We start from the raw sequence: 23,771 nt of genomic DNA, 5'->3' as shown, positions 1-23,771 counted from the left end.
GAGTTTCTCAGCTATCCAGCTGTGCAGTGAGGTGAGCTTGCTTAGGACTGTGCCTCTTTTGTAGCTAACAGTAGTAGAAGTATTATGAAATTCATAATTCATTGCAGTATACCCAGTCAGGCAGTGAATCTTAGCAGTGGCACAGGCAGTATGATTTTTTCGATATGAAAAGCTTCGGCTTTTTTTTCATTCTTCTGGATTTTAATGCTCTGAAAATCTGTTTTGTTTTTTTTTTTTTTTTTTTGCTGATGCAGTTTAACAGACAGACTTGGCTATCTGCTGTTGGTTGAAGAGGCCTTTTTCTTCAATGATTTCTAAAGGGAATCTTACAATTTAGACTTGTTCTTTGAGAATCTTATTTTAATTAAACAACTTGAGCTTAAAACATTATTTCAGTTCCTCAGATGTTAGCAATGATGGTTGACTTGGAAGAAGATGAAGACTGGGCAAATGCAGATGAGCTTGAAGATGATGATTTTGACAGGTAATTGTGCAACTAGTTGTTTCAATGTGCTGCCAAGATTGCATAGCTAACGGTAGCTTGTAAGTACAGGATACAAATGGCTGCAATGCGTTACTTTCTCTTTGCTCAGTCAACTCTTTAAATTCTTTTCTCAGTCATGAGCAGTATGTAAGAACGTTCGCAGACACTGAAGAGTAAAAACTAAAACTGTAGCATGAATTGATAACTTCAAGTAACAGAAGATAAATGTAGGAGATCTGTAGTTGAAAATAACTGCACTTGGTTGCAAGAACAGTTTATTTGTAGATTATTTAGGTACTGTTTAGCAAGTAAATAAATTCTTTCAGTATTTGCTTATTGCTATAATGCACATCTATAAGTTGCATGTTGTCTTGCCTGCTGTTTTGCACTGTTTTAACGTTTCACTTTTGTTCCTTCTGTTGGTTTTTTTTTTTGTTATTTACTCTGTTTAGGATTCAGTTCTTCTCATCTCTTAAATTGAGTGCTTTTCCTGAAATTAGCTGGAACCAAAGCTGAATGACACTGATTTGTTTAGTCACCTCCAACCAGTCACTACATATTTTTCAGGATCTAGGCCCTTGAAAAGGTGGTGATTTAAAAAAAAAAAATCTTTATTTTTGAAAAGGCACTGGAATGTATAGTGTGATTCCATGCCAGACTCTCCAGCTCGAAAAATTTTTTATTTTGCTATTATTTTAAATCTCTTAGTATGGCTACTATTAGCTTGTCTTGTATTAGGTAAGGAAGTCCTGCTAAATATGTCCAGCTTTTCTCACTTGTTCATTCCTGCATGCTTTGTAGCTTGCTCCAACTTTTCACTGTAGCCTGTGGTATGTATATGGGCTCCCATGTCTGCCCCTGTCCACATAGAAGTAGAATGCAGTAGAAGAAAGCAGAAGTATGTACAGTGAGATAATTATGTCCACATATGTGCAAAGACACAGTGTCCTTTTACCAAGCTAGGTGCTTTTTGCAACATCTGTCTCTTACTTGAATCCTCTGATGTAATTAGTATTTCAGAACAGCTTGTGACAGAGTACAAATTTTACCACATCCACAGAAGAGGAGAAAGCCCTCACAGAAGAGTAATGAGGGAAAACAACTTTTTCTTTAATCGATGTGCTCTTAGTAGAGCCTCAATTGTATTAGTTATGCGACTTTTCCTTCTCTGAAGCAGCTTTCCAAACTTGTTCTTGCAGTTTTATATACAGTAATTTTGTAGTTTAGTCTGGAAATACTTACTGCTGTCTTACAGGTCTTTTTCCTCCGTCTCATAAATTAGCAAACTAGTTGGAAATATTCATAGGAAGATAAACAGTAGAAGAGATACTGTATGATTACAGATCCACATAGCAACTTGTACTAGATATCAGGCATATGAGCTGCTTGCAAAACTGATGCACAGGAATTTATGGAAGAACCTGTTTACTCTTATGCTCAAGTTGGAACACTTTTTTGGTTCCTCTTGATTATGGAATGGGAGCTAAACTACCTTCCTCCACCCCCCTTCTTCCCCATGGTAATTAGGGCATTTTAGTTCATTCTGCTTTTTCAACTTTTGAATTTTCTCATACTGGCACTCAAGTTTGTCAAGTATTAAAGTCTTTTCATTCTGTTAAATTTCAAGGGTAAATAGAATACTGGAAATTAAAGTTGAAATCCTTATCAAGGCTTTCAGGGTGTGGGGTTTCATTCCCATGGCCTGCTTTAGGCAGCTTAGTAAGTACTCTGAATCATCCCCTTGAGGCATGCCAATTTCTCTTCACTCTCAGCAGAGAGTTCTTCTCACACAGGTGTGGATTCTAGTGTGAAATACTTTTGTTAAAAGTAGCAAGCAAAGACAAAAGAACAAGTTATAGTCAAACTTAGTCTAAAGGAGAAACTCAGCTGTTCTGGTCTTCAAAATAGTAGAGAGCTGGAGGGTTTGATACAAAATCCTAGAAACCAGGTAGTTTGTGGAGATTGTATTTGCTTAGTTTGTTCTTTCAGCATATTCACTCATGTTACAGTGCATTTCCCACCACTGAAGTTCATCTTTGTAGAGAGTTGTTAATGGTCACAATATACTTTCTAGCTTCTTGTGTTTGAGTACTTTATAGCTATGTAAGATGCCTGGAATTTATTTGCAGTCCAAGAAACTGGCTGATGATAATCAGGCTGTAGCCTATTTAGGGTGTGTTCAGATTTGACTAAGGGGGATGTGAGTCAGTGTACATAAAAGCATCAGGGATTATTTAGCATTTCCAGTTTCTTTGTCTCTTTGACTTCATACAGCAGTGAAATTCTAAAAAAGAAGGAAGACTCTAATCCAACTTCCTTCTTCCCTGGCAAAAGCTTTGCAAATGTTGCACAGAGATGTGTGGTCATTTTTGTGAGTTAATGCTACCTTTATTTCCTCAAATTGAATGTATGAATTAATGGTGGAAGGAAGGAACTCAAGGGACGTCATTTCAGGTGAAGGCAGCCAAAAACTTCAGAGAGTTTGTTCCAGTCTAAATCTATGTGCCCATGCACTGGCTGGTTGATGCTTCTGTCTGAACATGATTAATCTGAAGGAACAATATTGTCAATATCTTTGTGCAAGCAGCTTTGTTTGCAGCATGTGAATTTTTAGACAATATATACTTTGTAAAGAGACTTGGGGATTCAAGCACGATAGCTTGAAGGCCTCTATTTATGGCTCAGCCAACTGGTATTTGAAAGAAGAGGAAGATTTGTTCTTTTCTGAACCATTTGTTCAGCTTTTCAGTCAGCATAGTGTCTAGAAGGTACTATAATAACCTTGAGTTAATAGGGGGAAGCCATACCCAGACTGCAACAGCAGCTAGCTGAGTCCTGGAAACTTCATTCACTTATCTGTAAGGATTAATTCTACTGGGTAAAACAAGTCATTTAATATAGGTAATGTTTGGCAGTTCTCAGTTCTGTAACTGGCTGCAAGTCACACATTTCTCACCTGGACTGGATGTTTCCTGCCTGAGTCATTGGCCAGGGGATGTGCTGCTATAGATATGGCAGCCTTGCTGGATGATTTACACAAAAATATGCTGACCAGTATTATTAATTCTACAGATAATAAATATTTAAGTGGAGGGTAAGTAGCTATTCTGTGGCTGAAGCATCCGTCATTTGCACTTTTAGACTTGGGCTTACCTTCTTTACTGATGGAGTCTCGTGTATACTCAGATGGCAAAAGTTTGAGGAGAAGAACTGCACAAAAATGTCAGACTGTTTTTGTTGTAGATGTCAAACGTTTGCTATTTTTGTAACTGTTGTTTAGCAATGCAGTAGCTGGTGAGAGCGCGCTGGACAGGATGGCGTGTGGCCTTGGAGGAAAGCTTGTTTTACCTATGATTAAAGAACATATTATGCAGATGCTTCAGAATCGTAAGTAGATGCAAATTTTTGCAATTCTTAACTTTCCAGGAACTTTGCTACCTCTTAAGTCTTTCTGTTCAGCTAAGTGACGTATTTCATACGCTTCTTTTGATTTCAGCAGCAAAAAATGCAAGTGCTGTGTACTTTGAAATGCATTACTCCTCTTTATACTGGGATTTATTATGACATGTAGAGTGCACTAAAACTGGACCCCAAACAGCTGAACAAAAACAAAACAGACTGATTTGTTTGTTTTGTTTTCTGCCGTTCTCAGTCAGTGTGTAGTGTCATACAATAGCTTAAGTGTGCCCTGTTGATCTGAAGCTCAGATGTCTTTGGAATTATTGCATTTAAGTGAATTTCTAATACGTTACAATGCTTAAATAAAAATTTGCCTCTGTCACACCCCCTGCTCCTAAATTTGATGTGTCAAAATACAGAAGTCTGTGGCTGTGTTTGATTATGGTGATTTAAATATTTGGTCCATTAGATGATTACATGTATTCTTATCAATTCCTTTGAATGCTTCTTTGCTTCTTACAAAGACCTAATGCTAGCTCAGCAGCCTTTCAAAACAGAAGAACTGCATACTCTTTCAATTGATTTGTGATTTGAGCTGTCAATATAGAAGATAATGCAAAGAAGATAATATTTCTCTATGCATTTCCTGCCTCAATAATTTAAAACTCAGACAGAAAAAGGCTGTTACCTTCTAGGATGGGGAATATAGAGCCATTCAAGGTATCACCTGCAGAGCACGAAAATTTATAATGTCTCTTTGGGAATTTTTTTCAGAAATCTCTTCCCAAAAACTATCTCTAGTGTTTCCCTTCTAATATTAATAGCTTCCAGACTGGCAAATGCTGCGTTCTGTAGAACCCACAGAAAAGAGTAGAGTTAATGGTTGTAAGATCTTTACTTTTAATTATAGAATGGCCTGGGTTGGAAAAAGACCACAATGATCATCTAATTTCAACCCCCTGCTGTGTGCAGGGTTGCCAACCACCAGACCAGGCTGCCCAGAGCCACATCCAGCCTGGCCTTGAATGCCTCCAGGGATGGGGCATCCACAGCCTCCTTGGGCAACCCTGTGAAGAAATCACATAGCTGATAAGTCTGATTCTTTCTTTCTGTTGGGTTAGAGCAATACTTAACAAGCATGTTTCCTTCTTTGGGAAAAGGAAATGCAATAGGTACTGTACGATTCAGAGATTCTCATTGATAGGAAGCTGAGTGGATAAAGACATTCAGATTAAAACATAAACAGATCTCTGAGAAATCACAATTTCCCTTCTCTTAGCACTACAGCTTCTCAAAAATGTTTATTGAAATAATAAATGTAATTTCTAAGTTTGGGTAGCTAGGTAATACAAATATAGTTGTTTCATTTCATAGTGTCATTAATTTCAAGTCTGGAATTCGTGTCCATAGTAATACAGTGTGAGTGACAGTGGATATTAAGCTCAACTAAGAACATCCAATTATCTTAAATAGCAGAAATAAACTGCTTCACTGTATCTTCTATCAAGATGATATTTCATCTCTTCCTGAAAAAGGAGATGATGATGAAAGATCAAATGCCATAATACCCACTTGTCTAAGATTAGAGTAATAGGACTTGATGGTGGGAAAGCCTCATTAACCCTAAATGGAATATCACTGTTCTTAAACAGCTCTGATGAGACTTCTGACTATTTATTTGTTTTAAATTCATATATTTGATTCCGTAGACCTTTTTTTCCCCTCCTGACTTAGAGAGTAAAATGTAGGCTGCTCTAAAACAGGAAAAAAATGTTTCCCTGGTTAGCTCATTTAATTAAAATGCTATTCCCGGATGTTAGTACTCTGTACGTAATTGTATCTGCTGCTTAGATATTTTTTTTTTAGGTCTGGATTTGGCCTGGATTAGATACTCAAATTGTTGTGTATCACTGTGAGAAAAATCAAAAACTTATTTACAAAATAAATTAGTTGCATTTATTTCCTTTCTCTCACCTATTCTTGTTGCCACTGCCCCCTGCTACCCCACCCCTCAAATAGAAGTGGTTTGTCTCTTTAATGTTTGTTTTTTTTTTTTTAATCTTCTGTAGCTGACTGGAAATACAGACATGCGGGCTTGATGGCACTCTCAGCCATCGGAGAAGGTTGCCACCAACAGATGGAAGGAATTTTAAATGAGATAGTTAATTTTGTTCTGCTATTCCTTCAGGACCCTGTGAGTTTAATGCAGTTAATTATTTCAAAATGTTTTCATTTCTGCTCTTGTGACTACTTCTTAATCATTTGAGGGAAATAATTTTTCAGCATCCGAGAGTGAGATATGCTGCTTGTAATGCTATTGGACAAATGGCAACTGACTTTGCGCCTGGCTTCCAAAAGAAATTTCATGAGAAGGTAAGTAGTAAAACACTGCCTCCCCCCAAAAAAAAACAAAAAAGGGTGTTCTTTTCAGAAAGTTGCTTTTCTGAAGATGAACATTTCTGTTTCAGGTGATAGCAGCTCTTCTGCAGACCATGGAGGATCAAGACAACCAGCGTGTTCAAGCCCATGCTGCTGCAGCGCTTATAAACTTCACTGAAGACTGTCCAAAGTCACTGCTAATTCCGTATTTGGATAACCTAGTGAAGCATCTTCATTCCACTATGGTGATAAAATTACAAGAGGTATAATATACTGAATGATCAGCTTCACAGCAGGGGATCTCTTACATGTTTACAGCTAGTGTAGCTGAACTATGAACTACAAGCCAGTAGACAGATTTACTGTCATTACAAAGTGACAAGAATGAGGATATGCCCATGAGCACATTTTTATTTTGAATGCTGTTCATTAAAATACTTGCTTTAAAATATAATACTTTATTCTTCTCTCTTCAAGTTGATACAGAAAGGCACTAAGCTGGTTTTGGAGCAAGTTGTGACTTCAATAGCATCGGTGGCAGATACGGCGGAGGAGAAGTTTGTTCCATACTATGACTTATTTATGACCTCTTTAAAACACATTGTGGAGAATGCTGTTCAGAAGGAACTAAGGCTTCTGCGAGGAAAAACTATTGAATGCATCAGCCTAATTGGTCTTGCTGTTGGTAAAGAAAAGGTAAGATCTCAATGTGGAGAATAGAAGGCTCCAGGAGACGTGATTGTGGCCTTCCAGTACTTGAAGGTGGCTTATAAAAAGGAAGGAGACAGGCTTTTTACAATGTCTGATAGTGATAGGACAGGGGGGAATGGTTTAAACTAGAAAAGGGGAGATTTAGGTTAGAATTTAGGGGGAATTTTTTTTATTCAGAGAGCAGTGGGGTACTGGAACAAGTTGCCCAGAGAGGCTGTGGAGATGTTCAGGGCCAGGTTGGATGGGGCCTTGGACAGCCTGATTTAGTGGGTAGCAGCTCTGCCCATGACAGGGAGTTGGAACTGGATGGACTTTAAGGTCCCTTCCAAGCCATTCTGTGAATCATACTATAATCTTATCTAACTATCTGAACTTATTTTCAAGCAGGCTTGCTTCTTGTGATGCTTACAATGAATTGACGTGATCACTTTTTAAACATAGTTACCTTGTTGCTGGTTTCAATGTTTGCATTTCTGTTCTCTGGTAACTGTATTCACTATCTTTCTGTTTAGATTCACTAATTTAAAATAGAATATTACTAAAATACACCAACTTAAGTTATCCTCATGGTGATAGTACATGGGTTTTTTGTTATTTGTTTTTTTTTTTTAAGAGAAATACTGGAACATCTCATTTAAGCAGTGTTGTAAATGGTGGCTAAGATTTAAATAGTTAAAAGGAAGCTTAGCTTAGGTGATCTTGTTTGGTTGTAGTTTTTTTTTTATGATCAAATACTTGGAAAAGTTTGAGTGTGCTTACAATAGAACTGAAAGCAGTCACTTATTATCTTCAGTGCATTTGGCAGGGATTTTTTTTTTGTTGGTTATGCGTTAGTTAGGATGCATGTTGTGAAAGTGCCAGTAAGCAAGTGTGAAGGGCTGTCTAAGAATCAAAGTGATGTTCACATAGCAAGTTTGAATTATGGACACAGATTTTCATTTTATTGAGTGAGGAAGACAAAATCATAACTTAAAAGTAGAATAATGTGCTGTATGGATTAAGGAAAGAGTAACCTTCAATAGATTTTTCTTGGAGGAGGAATGGAAATGCAGGAAGTGAAAAGAGAGCGTGAGTAATTTCACTGAAGCATCTGATGTGACTTAAAACATTGCTGTCTCACTAGTAGCTTATGTTATTGGCTTATTCCCAACATTTTCCCACGAGAATAAAAGTTACTAAGTAGGTTTTGGTGATTGTTGCCCTTTTTATGTTGTCACGTATGTGGATAGAGGTGCAGTGAGGCTGAAGACCAGAATCATTTAGTGATGCTTCCAAAAAAAAATTGGCGTTTTCACTTGTATCTTTACTTCAGACTTCTTGGAAGTTCTAACTTCTGTCTTGATAACATATTGGCCATAAATACTTTAATTGTTTGATGTTAAGAGTCTCAGCAAATGACTCCTTTGATTTGCCTTTAAAAGCGCATTTTCCTACATTTAGTTTATGCAGGATGCATCAGATGTAATGCAGCTGTTGTTGAAGACACAGACAGACTTCAGTGATCTAGAAGATGATGATCCACAAGTATGTTAAAATTGTTTCTGTCTTGTTTGTTAGGATTTAAAATGTTCTTTGTGGGTGTGACATTCCTTACAGAAGAAGAAAAAATAGTTGCACAGTTAGGCTAACAGTTTACCACATGTTTTATAAGGGATTGACTGCCCTGAGATGTCCTTTAAATCTCTCACAGAAGCATGGTGAGGAGATCAGACATCCAAAATCTATATTTGCTGTATGGACAATCATCCCTTGTCTAAGAGCTGCTACTTTATTTGGCACTGTGTGACTATTCCTTTGCTGTCATCTTCTTATAAATAGTTCCATGAGTTCTACTAGGCAGCTGTTCTAATGAGCAAAGAACTATTTTGACTTGTGCAACTGAGAAATTCCTCATAAAACACTACATTAATCTTTTGCTTTGCTTGCTCTTTTTAGAAATGAGACTCAATCAATAGTATCACTTAAATTCAGGAAATTATTTCAGAAAGAAATTGACTCTTGAAGGGTGTAATGATTGCCTTAAGTGTATATCTTATACTACCACACATTTGATAAGAGATGTCAATGCACTGTTTCATATAAAGGCTTGGGGGAGAGGTCTTCTCAAGCTTAATTTTTACATAACATGCATATCAGATTTGATTATTTTTTTTTCAGTCTTCTCTTAAATGTATCTTATGCACTACTGACTTTCTTTGGAAAAAAAACCTACTGTAAAGTATTCTTTATGATATCATTATAAATATGCATTAGAACAAAATGTGAGACGTGAAAATTTTGACTGTCCTCTCTTACAGATTTCTTACATGATCTCAGCATGGGCCAGAATGTGTAAAATTCTTGGAAAGGAATTTCAGCAGTACCTTCCTGTTGTCATGGGCCCTCTCATGAAGACTGCATCCATTAAACCTGAAGTAGCTCTATTAGACAGTAGGTTTTAAGCTGATGCTTTGCTTGAAATACACTGAAGTAAATGGTTGTATTTTAAGTTATATATATTTTTTAAAAACAGCACAAGATATGGAGAATATGAGTGATGATGATGGTTGGGAGTTTGTAAACCTAGGAGATCAGCAAAGTTTTGGAATTAAAACTGCAGGTCTTGAAGAGAAAGCAACTGCGTGCCAAATGCTGGTGAGTAATAAGGCAATGTTGGTGATGTGTGTATTGCTGGACAATGAAGTCTGAGGCCAAAATCTGTAACAAAGCTATTCTTTATAGTTAAATAGCTTTGTTTTTCTTTTGAGTTTAGGATTTAGACAACTTATTTTTCTACTGTTTGAAGATAGTTTTTTAGAACTTAAATTTTTAAGTTGAACAGAGCTTTTCTTTGCAAAACTTCTACAGTATTGGAGATGTGGAAGAATTTTAATTTTTTTTTTTGCAACTATGCTGATTGTTTTCATTCAATATTGCACATAACATGACACATTAACATGGCACTTTAACATTTTGTGTTTCAGGTTTGCTATGCAAAAGAGCTAAAGGAAGGATTTGTGGAGTACACTGAACAAGTTGTAAAGCTAATGGTTCCATTGTTGAAGTTCTACTTCCATGATGATATCCTATTAATAAATCCTACTGTGGAAATGGAAGCTTAGTTTGGGGAAAAATCAATCATGCTTACAGTGTTTCCTTACATGAATAGAAAGTACTAATGTTATGTTCTACTGCTTTATAGAAGTCTTTTTCTGAGAATTTTTTTTACACACCTTTAGTCAATAAATCCTAGTTCTCCCTTTAGTTTCTTTTAAATAAGCTCATCTGTAACATAGAAAGCAAGCCGTACAGAAAGTTTTGTTTGCATCAACAAACTGAGGCAACTTGAATATATTTCTTGCTTGAAATAGGCTTGAAACAACCTCTGAATAGCAAACAGTTTAATTTTCTTATTCTTAATCATAGAACAGTTTGTTGGAAGGAATCTCAAAGATCACTAAGTTCCAACCCCATGCTGCAGGCAGGGTTCCCAGCCACTCAATCAGGCACTAGACCAGGCTGCCCCATCTAACCTGGCCTTGAATACCTCCAGGAATGGGGCACTCACAGCCTCTCTGGGCAGCCTGTGCCAGCACCTCACTGCTCTCTCTGTGAAGAACAACTTCTTGATATCTAATCTAAATCTCCCCTCCTTTTGTTTAAAACTGTTCCTCCTTATCCTATCACTATCTACTCATATAAAAAGTCAATTTCCTTTTAAATATTATCTTACCATGAATCTAAGAAATCAAAGTGTAATGAAGAGTCACTTTTGGGTAGCAAACAAATGTCATTATAGTTACTAATACTTACATTTTAAGCACTCTTTCGTTGTCCTGTGTTGTTTTATTTCCTTAATAACAAAACGCGTTCGAGTGGCAGCAGCGGAGTCGATGCCCCTCCTTCTTGAATGTGCCAGAGTCCGTGGGCCTGAGTACCTCACACAGATGTGGCATTTCATGTGTGATGCACTCATCAAAGCCATTGGGACAGAACCAGATTCAGATGTTCTTTCGGAAATAATGCATTCTTTTGCAAAGGTAACTTTCTTTTTCTTAAAAAAAAAAAAAAAAAATCATTTGTTCATAGCTTTTTAAGGTAAAAAAAAAAAAAAAACACGTTTGCATTTCTTTCAGCTGCTTAAATTAATACCAAAGTTGTTTGTTCATCTCTGCTCCAATTTTTCTAATTGTACATAGGTATTTTGAATCTCTGGGGGGGTGGGAAGTGGAATAAATATTAAGCTAAAATAAACACCAGGCTTGTTTATTTTAACCACAAACCACTCAAACCATGTGGGTGAAATGTACAGTGAAATTATGTCTTACTTGATTAATGTGAGAATTGATCACAGCATGGAAGTTCTGTTAGTTATTTCTGCAAGTAATCACTTAAAGCATGAATTAATACTCTGTGCACGTTTTAGATTTCATTGAGACTGCTCAGGTACCTTAAGTCTGAAAAACAGATCATTTTCTTTCACAGTGCATCGAGGTAATGGGCGATGGATGCCTTAACAACGAACACTTTGAAGAACTTGGAGGAATATTAAAAGGAAAACTAGAAGAGCACTTTAAAAACCAAGAATTAAGACAGGGTAGGTCAGCAAAAATTCCTGTTCACATGTGATAGTTCTTCAAAGCAGAATTTAATCGTTTCTGAACACAAAGTTCACAAGTTGGGATTTCTTTAATTTCCATATTCAACCAATTGGACTTTGAAACAACATAATCTGATGAATATTTGCAAGCTCTGGGAGGGTGGGGATGGCAAAATTTGCTGAAATACTGCAGTTTAATCAAAATTTTACGTACAGATTACTTGATAGATTTTGTGTCCGTAGTGTTGTCACTTCTGTGTTTTTTCATCTCTGAAGTCTTTGCAGTTTTAAAGCAATAATAGTGCCTTATTTATATGCACTTTTTTTGTGGTTATGGACAGGTTTCGTGCTGTTTTACATTTTTCTTGGTCTGAGTTGTCATATTTGTTTTTCTGTGAAAGGTCTTTGAAGCTTACAGGCAAATTCTTGCATCTTCAGATAGTGTTTCTTGTATTCTAAGTTTGTTTCAGAATCTGTTATATTGCTGCCCAGGCAATACAATGGTTTAAAAAAATATATATTTTTTTTAATTTAGTGAAAAGACAAGATGAAGACTACGATGAACAAGTTGAGGAGTCATTACAAGATGAAGTAAGTTGGCTTGGGGAGCTTTTCCTTTCGTAAAGCACAGGTAGATGACTAAGTTAAAGCATCATGCATCTTCTCAGAATTGTTTCTTCCTGGAAGAATGCACTGTTGCCATATTTATTCAAGAAATGAGTCACAATACTTGCATGAATTGGAAAATACCAGAGGTTTCCTTGCCCCAGTAAACTGAAAGAAGAATTTTGTGATCTAGCTTTTCACTTCATCTTCTCACACAGTTCTTAGATAATATTTTTTTTAATGGTCTGCTGTCAAATGCTTTTGTGGTAGTCCAAGGCATCCCCTTGCTGACTGGCTTTTTCTTTGTACCTTGTGACCCACGTGGCCCATTTTAAACTTTGAGCGTACCTCTGATACCTGTACTGCAGATGTGTGAGATCAAGAGCCTGTCTCAAAAAGGACAGGCCTAAAATAGCATCACAAGTATCAAAGTAGGACAACAGAATGAACAGCTGGCATAATGTGTTGCTTGTGAGAGTATATCTAAGTGACTTTGCTAAGATACTGAGCTGACTTTAGTTTGAAGTAGAGGCGAGTCTGAAAGAGATAGAATAGTTCCATTAAATCATCAGTATTAAGGGAAGAGCAATAAAGAATAAGTCACTGCTGCTTGTAATGAAAGAGGGAGGATACGCAATGAATTTAAGAAATAAGAAATTTTTGCCACATGAGTAGTTAAAGCTTGCCTACTTGAATTTAAGCTGTTTTCAGACCAGAACTCATGTCAGCAAATCATGCACATATATGTAAATGCTTTATTAAATAACAGTGCATTTTCTGTGCCCCTTTCCTTTGGGAACATTAGGCTAACATTCAAAAGGGTAAACTTGAGCACCTGCACAACGGTATTATCTTGGGATCCAAACTAACCAAAAAAAATACACAAGTTTTGAGTCAAAAGCCCCTCCTGACTATTCTTTCTGTTCTCATTTGCAGTACTTAAGTTTTTTATGACTGTCACTGTATAGTGATGATGAGAGAAAGTGCTAGCAAACAGAACAATTTCAGAGTGACTGTATCCACTCTCTGCAACAGAGTTTCAAGGCATTTTTGAAAATGCTTTCATAATTGTTGTTGATTTTTTTTTTGTTAAAGACCGAAAGAAAGACTTGTATGCATTGTCTTGTGAAAGTAAGAGTAGGATTGGAACGTCTCTTGCCATGTGAACAGAATTAAGATATGATAATGAGCAACACCTGATTATACATCTTTGGTCCCACAGTTGTGTATGTAGCCCTTAGCTCAAGGCAGCAGAAATATTATGGGATACATAAAAGCAAGGACAGAAGTCAAGAAAGATAATCAGAGTAATGTCAGTCAAGTACCTGGGTACAACCCTGGCTTGAGCAGTAACTTTGTTTTGATGGTTTGATATAGCACAGGAGGAGGTATACATTGTACAAATATTACTTCCTACCTCTATATATCTGTCGTTGGTTATCTAAAAAAAAAAAAGCCATGCCAAGCCAGATGGACCTCTTATTTCTCTTATTTTCGTGTGTGTGTGTGTGTGTACACACACATACATACTATATAGAGTATATATAGAGAGAGCAGAGTTACTGCTAAAATTACACCTGACAATGTAGAAATTTAAGTATTGTGTTGTAGCAGGCTTTGTTGAGTGATAAATGGTTATTAGTTACTGGTCTCCAGTGAGGAAAAAAAAAAAGCTATATTCTGTTTTCCAGCCTGTGAAAGTATTAGCTGATCAAAGGAACTATGCTGAATACAACAGAACAAAGTCAAATGGTTTTTCCAGTGCGTGTGTGTCTAGGGAACAACTTGAAGTCCTCACTTGGAAGTACTGTGTGAATTGATAGCTGAATGTATGTGATGGTTATTGGACTTTGTTGGTTTGATACACTAACTGAGCAAGGAGAAAAATGGAATTAAAATAAGAAAATTTAATATTCCTTATTTTTGCCACATTCTAGCACAAAGGCAGTTATCTCTTCGCTTTTAAATCAAAGTTTGTTACTGTGTGTGTGAGCTTTAGAGGAGGAAAAGGGCCTTCTGTTTTCTGTAAGGGGAGTTCAGTGAAGCAGTAAATCTACACAGGAGAGCATTTGTCTCTAAACTTTCCACCCCTGAAACAAACCTATGAGCCTTAGGTGATTGGATGCTTGAAGTTAAACAGCAGTGGATTTGAGCTTTGCACCAAGAGTTCAAAGTATTGGACTTAAAATAGCCTTAAGACCACCTTTACAAAACAAAATCACTGAACAACTTTCTTCTATTAGTTTGGAAACTATAGTGTTTCATGTGATTTCCTGTATTTTAAGGATCATTAGTCTCAGTGTGAGTTGTATCTTTCCTATCAGGATGACAGTGACGTTTATATTTTGACTAAAGTATCCGACATTTTGCACTCAATATTCAGCAGTTATAAGGAGAAGGTGTTGCCATGGTTTGAAAGGCTACTTCCACTAATTGTCAACTTAATTGTAAGTACCCTATTCTCTTTTTATTGTGTTTTTCCTTTTGTTTTTTTTTCCTTCCCTCTGAATGTCTAATAGGTCTCTATGCAGGCATTTGGGAGAATTTGGTAGATAAAATGTAGCAGTAGTTATTGTACAGAATAGACAAGTCCTGGTTTAGTTCCAGAACTGATAGGAGGTTAAGCCATGCTCTTTGAAAACTGCTCTGCTATGCTAAGTTTAATTTCAGTGTTGCCATACTCAGGATCATTGATCCACACAAGTATTTTGAGGAGTGTAATTTGTGTGGGGCAGCCTGATACTCTCTGCAAGAAAAGAGCAAAAAAAAAAAAAAAAAAAAAAAAAGGGTTGCAGACTATTGGGGATAAATTGATAATGAAATAGGTAAAGGAGCATGAAGGAGAGGTGAAGGATTTAGCCTAAAATCATTATTCTCTTAATTCTCCTGTATTTTGTTTGATAATGCTGCAACTATCACTATTGAAAACTGATGATTTCCAGTATTAAATTTAATATAAGAGTTTAATAGAAATACTAGACCACTGTTACTTTGTAGATACTATCATTAACTGTACAAAATTACCTATGTTAAGGTGGCTTAAATATTATCTGGTTTTGCTGCAGTGTCCACAGAGGCCATGGCCGGATAGGCAGTGGGGACTTTGTATTTTTGATGACATCGTAGAGCATTGCAGCCCCTCCTCATTCAAGTATGCCGAGTACTTCCTGAGGCCGATGCTGCAGTCGATATGTGATAACAGCCCAGAGGTTAGGCAAGCAGCTGCCTATGGTGTTGGAGTTATGGCACAATTTGGTGGGGACAACTATCGTCCCTTTTGCACAGGTATGAGTTCACCAGGTAAAACTTCTTGAATGTGTGATCCTGCGTGTGCCGCTCCCTGCCACAGCCATACCCACACCGTCCCTCGAGAGCAGCATTGTTCACCCTTGGTTACATGCATTCATTACACACGCTGGTGGTTCTACTGACCAATGTTTCTGAATATTTCTGTGATCCTGTAATGTTTATCAGATACATAAAAGTATCCTTTTTATCTCAGGGCTAATCCTAATCCCAGCTGCTAAATTCTTCAGAAACCAAACTCTGTATGTAGGAAGTGTAATTGTGCATCAGTTAATTGCAGTGCTTACTGATGAAATTGTGGTGTGAGAATTCACTCTACAGTAATAGGAGTTGGTTTGAAGTGTGCTTTCTGCAATTCCACAGCCTGTTTTTATGCTGGTATAGAATTTTACAAATGTAGGATTATATTTTTAGCAGAACACCAGGTGGGTTGTTCCAGCATTTCTGAGGTCTGCATGGACACAAGTGGTGAGATGGAGGTCAGCATCTTCTCTTGGGTAACTAGCGATAGGATGAGAGGGAGTGGCCTTGAGATGCACTAAGGAAGGTTCAGGTTGGATATTAGAAAAAACTTCTCTGAAAGAGTAGTCAGGCACTGGAACGAATTTTCCAGGGAGGAGGTGGAGTCACTGTATCTGGAGGAGTGCAAGAAACATGTAGATGTGGTCCTGAGGGACGTGGCTTAGTGGGCAGTATTAGTGGCAGGTGGATGGTTGGGCTAGGTAGGTGATCTTTAAAGGTCTTTTCCAGCCTTGGAGATTCTATGGATTAAAAGTATGACATCAGTATTCATAAAAAGTATGTATGCATATGACTATTTTAAATAAATTGTTATTAATGTAACAACGTTGGCATTTTTCCTTGAAGTTTGACTTTTTGCTATGCAAACTATGCCAGATGGATTCACCATATGAAGTTACTTCTATGAGCTTTTGCTAATGCACCTTTTAGTGGGCCAGGGGTGTGTTTGTCCATACGAATGTGTATGCAGACATGCATTAGATATGCAGCAGGCAGGCATGGTTGACATGCGCTGCTGTCCAAATTAAAGTGATGTTTTTCATCATCAGTGTTTATAAAAGCTGGTAGAGAAGATAACTATTTTTTCCTCTTCTGCCCTTGTAAAGCAAACTCAAACTTGTGTGTTAGCTGTTTTCGTGTTTCCTCTATCTGTGTATTTTACAGGTTATTGAGCAGGGAAGAACCTGAAAGCAGTTAGTGCCCAACTGTAGTAGTTGGGCAGTAGTGGAGCAATAGAATGGCTGGATTTTTGTTGTATGGGTGGACAAACAAACACCACAATATAGTTTATAGACTTCTTTAGTATAAGTAGTCATCTCTTGTAGAATTTGTGACGTTAGTAAAATATAATTTGATTGTGCATTAAATTTGTTCTTCTGTTTGTTTAACCATTAGAGGCTCTTCCATTGCTGGTGAGAGTCATTCAGTCGCCAGATGCCAAAACCAAAGAGAATGTCAATGCAACAGAGAACTGCATTTCAGCTGTGGGAAAGATAATGAAGTTCAAGCCAGACTGTGTAAATGTTGAAGAAGTCCTGCCACACTGGTTATCATGGCTTCCACTTCATGAAGATAAAGAAGAAGCTGTTCATACTTTCAATTATTTGTGTGACTTAATTGAGAGGTGAGGTGATGCTATCCATGTTAGGCAGAAAGCGAGCTTGTTTGCAGATCCTTTCCTTGCATTCATTTTCTAAAACTGAGAAGCTGTCAGGTTAATCTACTTATGCTTTGGAGAAGATAATTTGGAAAGTCATAGCAGTGTCTTCCAGAATGGTATTGCTGTTCTATAAACGGTCACTATTCTCATCCTAACTTGTCTATAAGTTGAAAAAATTCTTAGAAGTTTTATATGTACATGATGGGAATGTATCAGCTGGGAAATTGTAAAGAAAACTTCAGAAAGACTTTTAATACTCTGCTTATGTCTCAGAACTGATAACTGCTCAGGTCTTGTTACTGAAGAGTGCAGCCTGCATGCACTTGCAACCTTTTCTTCGTAACCTTTTGAAAGTTTTGCACTTTTTTGCTTTTAATTATCAACGAAACAAAGTGGGAAGTAGAGAAAAAAAATACACTTTCTTGATAGCATGTCCCTGAACTCTAGTACTTTCAGTTGCTGCTGAAAGCATGTTGTCCCAAACCTTGTTCTTTGGGTTTATGCTGCTTCCCATGGGTCACTGAGGTGGTGGGGTAGATTTCTAGTGTGAGTGGAAGTTGCACTTAGTAATTGAGTGGAGGAATTTCATCTTTTGGATCATTACATCTGTCTTAGCGGAAACATAGAAAGTAAGTCACTAAGTAGGAAGGCTATGTTAATACCTTGTATCTTGTGATGCTGTGTTAAGGTTATGGCTAAAAATGGGTGGTGGCAACTTGAAGGCTCTATACTGATGATTGTCCAGTTGTAGAGGGACGCTATAGTAATACTGACCTGTATGTACATACACACTTACACAGAAATGAAGAGTTCTAATACCAGCATACTTCCTTTGTCCTCAGCTCTGTGCAGAGTGCTCAGCCTTGCTGTGTATTTCTCTAGAGCTCTGTCTGTCCCACATGCAGAGTGTTACAGCAGTGGTAAATGGCAGGCTGGAAGCAGAACATGTTTTCCTCCTCGGTCCCTGGCTGCCAGCACTCCTTTGCCCCAGAACTTGGCTGAGAAAGAGAGAGCAAAGCTGTTTACTGGTCGTGTCAGTCAGAGTGCTGGCAGAGAGCTGAGGTCACTGGTGCTCTATTGACACCAGTAATACAACCTCTTCCCCCTTAGAGCACTGAGAGAGAGAAAGAAGCCCTTTTAGGCAGGGTATTTCTGTCACTTTATTTACAGTTTCATCTGCATGGAACTCAGCAGTTCCATGAAGTACAGAACTTCTTTCTGATAAAGTGTAGGTGGATTAAAAATCAGCTGGTTAAATATTAGAAGGAGGAAGAACATTCTGTCACAAGCAACAAAGCTATGCATACTTACTAAGCTGAGTGAAACTTGGATGTAAACAAGCAGCTTAAGAATAAGAGATTTCAAAATCATTCAGCTTAAATGCGAAATGTTTACATTAACTTCTTTAGTCAGACATTGCTTTATTTGTAATATGTACTTTCATCATTACAGCAACAATCCAGTTGTCCTCGGTCCCAACAACTCTAACCTTCCCAGAATATTCAGTATAATTGCGGATGGTGAAATTCATGAAGCTATTAAACATGAAGATCCATGCACCAAGCGATTGGCTAATGTTGTTCGCCAAGTGCAGGTAAACACTTTCTTTCTTATACGTAAAGGGGAACACTTAGGATTTGCTTTCGGAAGCATCAGAACCATTAAACTAGTCCTGAGAGTCTTGTCTCCTTAAACAGTAGTGCTTCAACCAGTGATGATGGGCGTTGTTGGATGTTCCTAGAACCATTTCTGTTCGAACTTGGTGATGTTTGCACTTGAGTAAAGGAATAAAGTCTGTCTTTCTATCTAAGCTTCTCATATGCTTGTTAATTAAAAGTCTTAAGATGCATAGCCCACCTGATAGCATCAGCTTTACTAGAGTTACAGCATCTAATGATAGAAGGACGATATGGCTGGATGTGGCTCTGGCAGCCTGGTCTGATGGTTACACATAGCAGGGGGGTTGAAACTAGATGATCACTGTGGTCCTTTTCAACCCAGGCCATTGTATGATAGAAAATAATGTGCCTGGCAAGCCTATAAAATGTGTATGGGATTTGGAGCAGAGGCTAGTCAATCACTGCCCCTTGTTCCTGTCATCCTTTGGTAGTACTTGGGTTCAAGAGTTGTAGGAATACTGGGTTTTTGGGAAGGATTTACTTGGATGACTGTGTCAACCTACAAGATCTAGTATGTCTAATACAAAATGACTTCCTTTATTGAAATTCCAAATGAAGGCATACAAAGGGAATTAAATCAACCAAAAATTAGTAATGAAACTCATGCAAGAGTGGCCACTGTGGATTCTCACAGATATTAATCCTTTGCTGATAGTATTTAAACTCAGGGTATGGAACTTAGGGTTTGCCAGTATATTTGTTCAGTCTAGCTGGTATGTGCCTGTATAGGTTAGTTGTGTATTGTTTTGTCTTGCTTTTCAAAGTTCTGTTTTGACCAGGACTGGTAGGTATATATATCGGATGGAATAGTTTTGTCTCATTTAAATAATTGAGCTTCAAGATTTTTCCCCCCACAGTCTGAAGCTAAAAGTGGGTACATTTGTTTGGGTTTTGTTTTGTTTTCCTATTGCTGGCTTTTTAGCTTGTTACTAACTGTAGCTTACTGTTGCCAACCTTGCATCTCTCCACACATAATAACTTGACTTCAGTAGAGCATTGCAAGTATGTTAGCCCATAGAAGGATCTTTGAAGGCTGTGTAAGTGCTAGCACTTTCCTGGAATGTGGGAAGCAGCAGCAGCAGGCAGAAGGACTTTCTTCTGCAGTTTTCTGAGTGAGCTGATCCACTGCCAGCATCTGACATGAGTAGCATTATGGTCAGGGCTGGAATCTCATATAAACTTTTTTCCCTTGTGCTTAGATGTTCTCATGCCAGGAATATTTCAATGTAGTATCAATTTAAATATCATAAATGCTGGCAGAGCACATGTAGTTCTGCAACATTCCACAATACATCGAGAGTATAAAATGTCTAATCTTGTTTGAAACAAACCTTTTTAAAAAAAAAAAAAAAAAAGCAACACTTGAGGTCTTTGTTTCCAAAATCTGTGAATCCATTTCTATATGCTTTAAAAAGAATTGTGAGAAAAGGGCATTTATTATAAAACTGAAAATAAAAACTTGGAATAAAAGAGTCTTTTAAATGTACTTAAAGTACATTGCTGTTACAAAAGCTAATCTGATGTCAAAGCTAGTCATGTAAGACAAGGTGCAAGTTGCTTCCATCTTTTTGTAGCTAAATAAATGCTTTTTCCAAAACTTCTTTCATTTTCAGGATTTTCTACTGGTAACTTGAAAGTGGTAGCACATATGAGATACAGTGAGGCAAAGGAGGGTGTGGGCTTAGATTTATCAGTAAGCAGCTGAATGTAGAAGAAAGCTTACTATTCTATCTAAGGAGTAATTCTGTGCATCTGCAGTAGTTACAGCCTCACTCACTCACTGTAGTTGTGCTATAATCACAGTGTTCTATTCCTCTGAAGACATTACTGATGCACCAGTGCCCAGAAGATAACCTTTTTTATCTCAGCAGGATTTGTTTTTGCCTGGATGTTGATCTTTTAACTTTAGTGCAAACGAGAGCAAATAGTTGGGCACTGTTAACTAAAGAATGAAGGGTCAATTTTTGATTTGACCCACTTAATTGTGGGGAGTTCCCAGGAATTTCAACTCAAATTACTGTGGTGCTATTTAACCACAGCTTGCCTTTGAGTACTTCAGGGCATCTCTCTGATTGAATGCAGAATTGTACCTGAAGATTTCAGTCTTTTCTTTAGCATATATATTACAGAAATAAGCCCGGTGAATGCTGAGCTTTTTAAAAATCTAAAACTGTAGTATGTGCCTTAGAAGCTTGCGATCCTGTATAAACCCAACTTCTCTGTTTTTCCTAGACATCCGGAGGACTGTGGACAGAATGCATATCACAGCTCAATGCAGATCAACAGGCAGCCATCCAGGAGCTCCTGAACTCTGCTTGAAGGGCCTTAAGCATCATCTGCAAGAAAACTAACTCCAAATAAACGTTTACCCTATTGTTTAGGTTTCTTTTGTTTCTTTTTTTGAGTAAAACAGAACTGTAGTGCGTGTAGGCCATTCTTCTGCAACCTACAGGCAGTGGCAACAGGAAGAAGCATTCTTTCAGAATGGTGTTTAAATCGGTATCTGTCCCACAACACTGAAGAAGTTTCCTGTAAACCCTACAATAGCACTGAAGAGTATTTTTCTAACGGTATTAGCCATCCATACGGTGGCGAAAGGGAAACAAGTTGAATTTTCTCATTAGACATAATGAATTAAGAAACAGCTTTAAGATCTTGTATTCAGCAGTAGATGTATGTTATAACAGATAAACATTTCTCTACATCTAGTGTTAATTGTATTAATTGGAGTGTGAGTCTTTGTAGGGTAGAAAGTGTCCTTCTGCCCGACAAGTTAGTAGATCAAAAGATGAAAAACCGAAGACAAAAACATCGAGCATGAAGACCTCATTGATCGCACTTTCAGATTCCCAAAAACAACTTGTACAGTGACTCAATGAGGAAAGCTGTTCAGCTTCCAGCCCTTGAATGTGAAGTCTTTTTGGCATGTCTGACAGTATCTCATTCACTCCTCAATAAATGACATTGAAACACAAGAAGCTTGTGTAGAAGTCCAGTGATGTGTGGTTCTTTTAATTCCCTCTTGTGGAAAGATGCAAGTAACAAGCTATACAAGTCATGATTTTATATTTGAAACTTTGTATATTGTTGCCTATTACAGACTTTATGCATTTTTGCTTGACTTTTTAACAAATTTTTCACCTAAGTGTTTAGAATGGAAACTTAACTGCATTCCTCTTAAGACGGTACATTTACATATCTTAAAAATGTTTTATGTTCAGGTGTAATTGCATTTCATAACTTATAAAATGTAGTGTCATTCCAGCTGCAAATGTGTGATATGACCTGGCAGCCAGTGCTAACTGGTAGTACGTTTTTGGTTGGTTTTTTTTTTTTTTTAATGTAATTGGTTCCCTGACCTGAAAGAATCGAACTGTTTCAGGTCTTTTTTAGTACAGCAAGAGCAGTACACCATTTCCTAGCTAACCTAAAGCTAAAATAAACATATAGCGTATTGGAGTTCTAACAAAGGTCAGTGTGAAGTTTGTGCTTTTATTACTCTCAAGATGATAGAATATATATTGATGTTTTTGTTTTTGTTTTTTTTTTAAACTTCTTTACTGGAGTGTTTTTCTGAGTCAAATGCCATCTCAATAGACCCTTAAAAAGTGCATGCCTTTTGAAAGAAGGTGGAAGTTGAATTCACTGTAGAGTAAGCTTAGTTTTGCCTCTGAAAATTGTTTGAATAAAATAATACAGAATAAGGTATATCAGAGACTGTCCAGGACTATTATATCCTAATATTTGTGACATGAAATGCCTTAACCACATGGACTGACTCTGTAGTTCATTCAGAAGCAGCTGAAATAATAGTAATAATATAATAATCTCCAGTTCCCATTTTGTTAATTGCTTTTAATCTTGCATTTGCAAAGTTGAAGCATTCATACATTGTGACATGAATTCTTAAGGATTAGGTGGCAGTACTGTGAGAGAACTGTAAGTAAAGGACAGTTACCTCAGTCACTGATCAGTTCTTTAAATCCTTGATCTTTCCTGTTTGTTGAGTTTCAGTTGTCTTTATGTGAATTTCCCCTCAGTCTAAAACACTTAAGTTGTTCCCTGCAGCTTTTTTTTTTTTTAATCTTTTCTCTCAAAATTTAATTCCCATTCTTTGGAATACAGCATTTGGAAAAAGATATTTAAACTTCTGTTACAATCCACAAAATAACATTGACTTTGGCTTTCTGAGAGTAACGTTCAAGTTGCTGTCCCAGTGAACCAACTTTTATCTTTCTTTCAGCCCAAATAGTTTGGACCAAGTAGAACTGGGAATGCAGATTGCTCTGTGTGCCAGAGGAGCACCGAACAGCATCATGCAGTTGCTTCTACCTTGTTAATATTCCTTTTATGAAATAAAAGAGCACTGAATAAGACGGTGTAGATTGCTTGAAGTACACAGAGGTTCCCAAAGAATTTGTTGGAGATAGAACCAAATCTGTAGCATTTTCTTAACTCACATGAGCTTTAACAGCCCAATTCTTTTCACCATTTTAAAAACTCTCATTGCTAATTTTAGCTTTTCAAGTTCCTTACTTGATATTTATATGAGTACAAACCTTCCTGTGCTATCAGTCAATCCTGATCTTCCTTGAGCAGTGAAGTGTGGTTGCTCAAACAATGTGTAGTATAGTGTTAACAGTAGCTTTATCTACAACAATCAAAAAATAAAAAGCTGCTCTTAGGAAGGAATCTAGCAGTGGTTACTGATATGGGTAGTTTTATTTCAACCACTTTCAGGTTGTGCTTCACTGAAATACTCTGCCACTGAATTTGGTTGGAGAAGTACCTCATGTAGCACAAAGAGCACTGCAAATGGCAGCAGTGATCTGCATTGCCAGAGCAAAGAGGTGTCCCAAACCCTCCCAGACACCCAAACAGAAGCGTTCCTTGTTTTTAGAAACAGTTCACTTTCCAAAACATAGGTGAGTTCTTATCAAAACTCTC

General features: G+C 37.3%; 1 protein-coding gene across 1 annotated transcript in view; it reads left to right on the top strand.

The window, feature by feature from the left end:
- Positions 1–21,802, top strand: part of IPO5 (importin 5) — a 38,485-nt gene extending 16,683 nt beyond the window's left edge. The window contains exons 9-26 of the mRNA XM_085215612.1: positions 397–484; positions 3,765–3,871; positions 5,953–6,077; positions 6,167–6,256; positions 6,352–6,525; positions 6,740–6,958; positions 8,414–8,497; positions 9,271–9,403; positions 9,486–9,607; positions 9,937–10,033; positions 10,820–10,992; positions 11,438–11,549; positions 12,088–12,143; positions 14,483–14,605; positions 15,224–15,443; positions 16,881–17,109; positions 18,598–18,739; positions 21,057–21,802. Of these exons, the coding sequence (XP_085071738.1) occupies positions 397–484; positions 3,765–3,871; positions 5,953–6,077; positions 6,167–6,256; positions 6,352–6,525; positions 6,740–6,958; positions 8,414–8,497; positions 9,271–9,403; positions 9,486–9,607; positions 9,937–10,033; positions 10,820–10,992; positions 11,438–11,549; positions 12,088–12,143; positions 14,483–14,605; positions 15,224–15,443; positions 16,881–17,109; positions 18,598–18,739; positions 21,057–21,143 (2,381 nt within the window). The 3' untranslated portion in view covers positions 21,144–21,802. The remainder of the gene's footprint in view (positions 1–396; positions 485–3,764; positions 3,872–5,952; positions 6,078–6,166; positions 6,257–6,351; positions 6,526–6,739; positions 6,959–8,413; positions 8,498–9,270; positions 9,404–9,485; positions 9,608–9,936; positions 10,034–10,819; positions 10,993–11,437; positions 11,550–12,087; positions 12,144–14,482; positions 14,606–15,223; positions 15,444–16,880; positions 17,110–18,597; positions 18,740–21,056) is intronic.
- Positions 21,803–23,771: the final 1,969 nt, after the last annotated feature.

This window comes from Meleagris gallopavo, chromosome 1, assembly GCF_905368555.1.
Source record: "Meleagris gallopavo chromosome 1, MGAL_WU_HG_1.1, whole genome shotgun sequence".
In the NCBI taxonomy this organism is placed as follows: domain Eukaryota; kingdom Metazoa; phylum Chordata; class Aves; order Galliformes; family Phasianidae; genus Meleagris; species Meleagris gallopavo.
This window is presented reverse-complemented; position numbering and strand designations above follow the sequence as displayed.